Source organism: Portunus trituberculatus, chromosome 33 (genome assembly GCF_017591435.1).
Source record: "Portunus trituberculatus isolate SZX2019 chromosome 33, ASM1759143v1, whole genome shotgun sequence".
Taxonomy (NCBI): Eukaryota; Metazoa; Arthropoda; class Malacostraca; order Decapoda; family Portunidae; genus Portunus; species Portunus trituberculatus.
This window is the reverse complement of record NC_059287.1, coordinates 7,231,875-7,239,374: the sequence shown is the minus strand read 5'-3', so window position 1 is coordinate 7,239,374 and position 7,500 is coordinate 7,231,875. Positions and strand designations below refer to the sequence as shown.

Here is a 7,500-nt window from a genome sequence, read left to right as displayed (position 1 = left end):
TAATGACATGAGCTGGGGAATCACATATGTTGCAATTAATACTATATGAGTGAATAAATGTATGTGCGGTGTTCGTGCGTGCGTGCGTGGTGCTGGCGGCTGGAGTGGGCGGGCCGGCGCAGACTCGGTGCGTGGCGGGGGAGGGCGCAGGTCGAGGGTCTGGTAGAGGCTGCCTAGTGCGGCTCAGTGTCGGGTTGTCTGCCGCTTAGGAAAGTAACACTCCTCACTGCCTGCCGACCCAAACATGGTTCCTTGCCCCTGTGCGCCTAATATACCCTGATTCGCGGGAGGGGACTCCTGCGCCGAGGCGTGTGTGTGATAACCAATCTAGCGCCCTTGTCCTGCAGCGGAACGTTGAGCTAAACAGTGAAATCGAATTGTGGTCTGTGGCTGCCTGTGTTGTGGAAGAGGGAGAGAGAGCAAGAGCGAGAGCGAGCGCTGGAAGAAAAAGAGCACACAAGAAAACAGGAGGATTACACTGCTGCTAAGGTGGAGCTGCCCTGCATGGTGGTGTTGTGTCTGTAGAGGTGCCAAGGCGCGGACAGCTGGTGGTGAGCGGGAGTCCAGGAGTGTGGAGCACGGCCAGGCGGAGGCAGCGGCGGCGGAGGTGTGGTGGTGCAGTGTTGGTGGTGGTGGTGGTGGAGGGAAGCGGAGGCGAGTGGTGAGTGTTGAGTGTTAGCAGCGTGGAACACATCGCCTGGGTCATGCCGCTCTTCGGGACCAAGAAGGAAGCCTCCAAAAAGTGCCCCAAAAAGGAGAAGGAGGAAGGGAAGATGCCGTCGGTCGAGGACAAATATGTTCTCAAGGATTTGCTTGGAACGTGAGTGTGGAATTCTGTTCTGTTCTCTGTTACTATTACTCCTTGAACTACTATTTCTCTTGGTCTTGTTCCTGTGTTATCTTCCCCTCCTACTATCGTGGCCATGTAATGCAGGGCTGGCTGGCCTGGCGGGGTGTTGAGCAAGCAGGGAGGAAACATGCAACCACTGGCTTCCAAAACTTACTTATTCCTGAAGCCAGAATGTCTTATTATCTCTCCATTAGGGTCGACCTTGAGGCAAATGCACGTGCACTTTGCCTAATAGTGGAGGTAAATGTGCGGTAGTGTGCACGGAAGGGCTGTCATTATATTCGTTAGGCGGAGTTAGCCGGAATGAAACTTTAATAATACACCTGAGAAAATTCCCTTGATTAACCCCAATCATACTTACCAGGCAAATAATACACGAGGAATAATTTGCAGGCAATAATCGCAGCATAAGGCGAGGAATTAATGGTCGCGCAGTATCTGTAGTCGTGAATTCATCCTTGGCTTGTCAAGATTAGACTGCAGCGCTGCACGGGGAAGCCTGGCGGGCGATGAAGCAAAGCCGATTATTGCTGAGGTGAAGGCGCTGGTGCGAGGGTATGGACAGGCAGGCAGGTAGCAGACCCTGGCACCTGCAGTCTCCACCAGCTGCCTCGGGTCTCAGGGTTCAGGGATTAAGAGGAGCGGGTATTGTGGAAGGGACGTCCAGGTCAAAGGTCAGGGCGGTGTTGCCTCAAATGTGCAATATTTCCCCAGCTCGAGGCCGTTCTCGCCGCTGTGTGTGTGTGTGTGTGTGTGTGTGTGTGTGTGCGTGCGTGCGTGCGTGCGTGTGTGCGCCTTCACTGCTTCACTCCCGAGGTTCATTTAGGAAAACGAGACGCAGATTGTGCATAAAAAACCCATCCATTGTTGTCATTTCTTCTTGAAAAGTTTTATAGGTGTGTGAGAATGCATGCAGTGATGATGATGATGATGATGTGTGTGTGTGTGTGTGTGTGTGTGTGTGTGTGTGTGTGTATCTTGCCCGTCTGCTGGTGTAGCTTTCCAAGGCCAGCAGGCTTGTCATACGCGCCGGTGGTTAGTACATTGCAATGAGGAGGAAGAGGAGGGGGTATGGGTGGCATAGGCTTGGGTGGCAATGGGGAGAGGAGCAGGTGGAGGCTGTGATAGAGATTGGAGGTGTGGAAGGAAATGAAATAAAAGTAGGAGGAGGAGGAAGCTTCGGTGGGAAAAATGTGATGGTGCAGGTGGATGCTGGAGAGGGTGAGGGTGGAGGATGTTATGGAAGAAAGAGGTGGATGTGGAGGATGGGATGGAAGGGACACAAGAAAAGGATGAGGAGGAGGAGGAGAGATAATGAAATTGAGATAAAAGGAGGAGAAGGAAAGAATAAGGAGGAATAGGAAGAGAAGGAGGAAGAGGTCAGAGAAGTGAGATAGAGTTGCATAGATACACAGACCACAACAGACCTTGCGACCCTGACGAGGTGACCTGACCTAGGACGACCAAAGTGATATTGGAAGAAAAGGACAGTAAAGAAAAGAGCAGGAGGAGAATAGGATAGAAATAAAGTTGATTGGAAAAAGGGGAGATGAGGTGGAGGCTGCAGCAAGTGGTGATGGAGGAGGAGACATTAAAAGGAAAACGTTTATGGCAGAAAAAGACAAAAAACAAAACAAATAGAAATACATATGAAGACTTAGAGAGCAGTAAGAGGATACAGAAAATAGATAGGAAGAGGATGTGAAAGATAAGGGAAAAATAGGAAGGACGCTGAGGGAGGGAATATTAGAAGGAGGAGGTGGATTTGTAGGATCGGGTAGGAGATGAAAAGTAAGAGATTGGAAGAGAAGTAGTAGATTGGAATGGGGAAGTAAAATAAAGAGAAGGTCGGAATGGGAAAAAAAATATATAAAAGGTATTAAGATAGAGAGAAGAAGGATACACGGAGAAATAGTAAGTGTAGGTGTGTACTTGTAGCATAAGACCACTGGATGGCTTGAAAGAGAGAGAGAGAGAGAGAGAGAGAGAGAGAGAGAGAGAGAGAGAGAGATAAGTAAGGCGTGCATACAAGACAGTCTTATCAACCTTATCTGCCTATCATTTGTTGGTGTGGTGAGGGACTGCCGCGCCCCGCCTGTGCTGTCTAATGAAGAGGATGAACAGCGGGCGCCTTCACTAATTACCACATTATTGAACGTCTATGTCGCTAATGAGTCATAAAGGCGATAAATGGAGTAATACATCCTTAGTGTACATTAATTATTATTCTCTCTCTCTCTCTCTCTCTCTCTCTCTCTCTCTCTCTCTCTTCCATTCTTATCTCTTGATCAAGTTTGACTCCGCAACCTCCTCCTCCTCCTCTTCCTCCTTCTCCCTCTCCTCCTCTTGGTTTTCCTCTAGGGACATTTTGAAGGTACTCTCTCTCTCTCTCTCTCCCTAGGGGTTTTTAGTTGGGAGAGATTGAAACAGACTTCGGTAGGTCGCGAGAGAGAGAGAGAGAGAGAGAGAGAGAGAGAGAGAGAGAGAGAGAGTAAACTGTCTACCTGCTTTCCACTTCAATATTTATTTCCTCCAGTGTATTGATAGAGAGACGAGTTGTGGTGGTGGTGTTGACATAACCTTGTGTGTGTGTGTGTGTGTGTGTGTGTGTGTGTGTGTGTGTGTAAGGTTTCCTTTCGCACACGCACACAAGTGAGAAAGGACATAAGGATATACGAAGATTTAAGAGAGAGAGAGAGAGAGAGAGAGAGAGAGAGAGAGAGATCTTTGTTTTACCCATGGTGTAAATATTTGTAGTTTTACACTGTCTGCCTCTCTCTCTCTCTCTCTCTCTCTCTCTCTCTCTCTCCGAGGTGGCGCCTGGAGACAACTGTGTGAGAGTCAAGTTAGAAAGAAAGATGATGCCGAAAAGTATGAATACCTTTGTTCCTGATGCTCTCTCTCTCTCTCTCTCTCTCTCTCTCTCTCTCTCTCTCTCTCTCTCTCTCTCTCTCTCTCTCACTCATTCTCTCTCTCTCTACATCTTTACGTAACTTTTGTTGTGACATTCTCGAAGGTCGAGTTCCGCTGCTCCACCGTCTGATGGGAACTGTTGCACCATTCATCCCTCCGACCCGTCACGCAGCGCAAGGCAACACAAGGGAACACCAAGGAAGAGCAAAGGACCGGGTCGACTCTTATTGCCTCTATACTAGGAAGCTGTGTGTGTGTGGGGGGGGGGGTAGATGGATACGTTGTAGATAAGTAGTTAGATAGATGGAGAGAGAGAGAGAGAGAGAGAGAGAGAGAGAGAGAGAGAGAGAGAGAGAGAGAGAGAATGGTTTCAAACTCACAAAAACTCGACTTGACAAATATTCATAAAATATTTGCTCCGCGGTAACTTGAGTTGGGTGAAGCGAGAGAGAGAGAGAGAGAGAGAGAGAGAGAGAGAGAGAGAGAGAGAGAGAGACTTGGTAGGTAGGCGGACAGCAGGAAGGTAAGATAAGGAGGAGTGGAAGGAAGGAGGGAGGGAGGGTGGAGGCCAGATCAATACTGTAGTAACGTGTGACCCAAACTGGAAGGGAATCATTGTAAGACACAACACGGCCTGGGAGTGAGATGAGCTTGGCATGGGAGGGAGGGAGGGAGGGAGGAAGGAGAGGAAAGGTGCGGTGAGGGTTAGTGGGTGCCGGGCCTGGCCTACCTATCTCACCTGTCCTTTCTCGGTGACTGCCTTGGTGTGGTCCTACCTCTTGTTCTGTGTGGTGGTAGTAGGAATGTAATCACCTTTGCGTTTCCTTTATGTAATTCTTTGGTTCATGATGAAGGAAAAGACTCATTGATAGTTTCAAATGAGAATTAGTAAAGTTTTTAAGATTACGCTTTTTTGGTTTTATAAAAAAAATCAACTGGGAAGGAAAGGGTTAAGTGGCAGTTCCTAGCGTGAATCACGAAGGAAGTCAATGTGTATCTTTTTTTATTTTGTGTTTGTGTTGGATTTTTGTTATTGAAGAATGTTATAGCTGGTGAAGAAAGATCATTGAGAAAATATCTTTACGTGAAATAAAAAATCTGCTTCTGTGTGGAAGAATAGTAAGATAGTTGGTGTTTTCTTTTCTTTTCGAGATTGTTTTCTTCATATTTCAAAAAATTCGTGACTGCAAGTTTTGTTTTGTTTTCCTTATTTAAATGTTGGATTTTCTGGTACCACTGTAGCTTAGTTACCTATTTCTTGTGTTTCACTTTTTTATTTTTTTTTGACTTTCGGTAATACATGCGGTAATTCATTCATTTTCTTATGTGAAATTCTATATTACCTCACTTTATATCTTTTTCATTTATATACTTTGTAGAGAGTTTTTCAAAAGTTCCTTAGTATAATTTTATTAGTAATTTGTTTTGTGCAGCTATATATAATTCTACTTCATTGTTTTTATCTTACTTATTCATTATTATATTTTTTACGTACATTGGAGACTGACGAAATAGAAAAAAAGGAGAATGGACTGTCTACTCGAGGCTCCCAAAATAGAAGCAGCACCAAAAGATCGGCGAGTCGGAGGCTAATTTAGTTTTCGATAGTTTTTTTATCCTTTACTCGGGTTTATATTTGAAAGCTATTACTTTGAGAGCACGATCTTCTTATTTCTTTTGGTAACTTTGTGTTCGTTGTATTGTGTCTAAGTTTTATTATTATTATTATTATTATTATTATTATTGTTATTATTATTATTATTATTATTATTATCATTACTACTACTACTACTACTACTACTACTACTACTACTACTACTACGGTTTATTACTTTTGAAAATACTTTGTGGTTTGACTGTTGCAATGTGGGGATACAGTGGATTGTTAACCACACACACACACACACACACACACACACACACACACACACACACACACACACACACAGCTGACTAGACCAGACTCATACCTGCCTGTTTTAGTAATAACCTGCCCTTGGAATTTGGTCTCTCTCTCTCTCTCTCTCTCCCCATGTCTTTTCTCTTTTTCTCCTCCTCCTCCTCCTTCTCCGCCTCTCCCATTCCTTGTCACAAGATGAAGTAAAAAGTAGAGCGAAAGGTACGAAGGGTCGACGTTGTGTGTGTGTGTGTGTGTGTGTGTGTGTGTGTGTGTGTGTGTGTGTGTGTGTGTGTGTTTTTGTATCATGTTTGGAGAGAGAGAGAGAGAGAGAGAGAGAGAGAGAGAGAGAGAGAGAGAGAGAGAGAGAGCGCATATATACTTTCGCGTAAAAGAAAAAATGTAATGCAAATGATACACACACACACACACACACACACACACACACACACACACACACACACACACACACACACACATACGAACTTATTAGCACCGGGTTTTCCAGTTTCATCTCTCTCTCTCTCTCTCTCTCTCTCTCTCTCTCTCTCTCTCTCTCTCTCTCTCTCTCTCTCAAGGCCAAAGTGGTTAATTCTTGTTTGTGTTTTTCTCGTATTTTTTCTCATGTTTGTATTTTCCTATTGTGTTTTCATTTTTCCTTCTTTTATTTTTGTTCTTCTTGCTCTTGTTCTATCCCCACCATCACCACCACCACCACCACCACCACTAGCACTACTACTACTACTACTACTACTACTACTAAAAAAAAAAAAAAGAAACTTATACAAAACTGAGGTTGAAAAATAACAGTGTGTGTGAAGAAAGGGAAATATCTTCAGTAATTTGAAAAAAGAAATGTATAATGCCAGAGGAAAAAATGTATGACCACAGAGTTGTTTAGAGTGTCTCAGAGGATCAAATGTTATAAGAAAAGAAGATAAACATTGCACTACTACTACTACTACTACTACTACTACTACTACTACTGCCACCAGCATTACTAACACATGATACGAGGAAGTTGTGAGACGCGGGGTTAGTGATGCACGAGGTGTGAGGTGGAGCAGACAGACGAGGAGGAGGAGGAGGTGTGGCTGGTTAAGTAGCGTTGTGTTGTCTCTGTTATCACTTACATTGCGTCACCATCCTTCCACTAGATGTCACTACCAAGGCTAAGTGATAACACACACACACACACACACACACACACACACACACACACACACACATACATACACACACACACACACACACACACGTAAGCCAGAAAGGAGGAAAAATAAGAATGATTTTATTTCCGTGTCACATGAAAATGGATGAAGTTGTAGTTTAGAAATAAGAATATAGTGGGTTTAAGTCTCACACACACACACACACACACACACACACACACACACACACACACACGCGCGCGCGAATACAAGTTAGGCATTTCTTTTTGTCATTGGGTCATCGTGTACGTATGTTTATCTACACACACACACACACACGCGCGCGCGCGAATACAAGTTAGGCATTTCTTTTTGTCATTGGGTCATCGTGTACGTATGTTTATCTACACACACACACACACACACACACACACACACACACACACACACACACACACACACACACACACACACACACACACACACAGATAAGGGGCACTGTGCTTCGCGTTACGTGGAAAAAAAATCTCGTATTCTTATCTGTCATACAAGAGTCTCCTTTGATATCTGTTGTTCACTCAGCCCTCCGCTCCCAGACACCTCCAGTCACACAGATAGACGTGGGAGGCGAAAGTCTGGGTTATTAGATGCATTTCTTCCCTTCTCAGCCAAGGGTAATCTTGTCTAGT

The 7,500-nt window shown here is 44.8% G+C and overlaps 1 protein-coding gene across 4 annotated transcripts in view; it reads left to right on the top strand.

Annotated features, from left to right (window-relative positions):
• The first annotated feature begins 143 nt into the window (after positions 1–143).
• The window catches only part of LOC123512178 (calcium/calmodulin-dependent protein kinase type 1), a 131,356-nt gene continuing 123,999 nt past the window's right edge, over positions 144–7,500 (top strand). Inside the window, exon 1 of one of the 4 annotated variants that reach the window (XM_045268408.1) lies at positions 144–820. In XM_045268408.1, coding sequence (XP_045124343.1) covers positions 705–820 — 116 coding nt within the window. In that variant the 5' untranslated portion in view covers positions 144–704. The remainder of the gene's footprint in view (positions 821–7,500) is intronic. The other 3 variants (XM_045268407.1, XM_045268410.1, XM_045268409.1) reach the window with 3 other exon arrangements.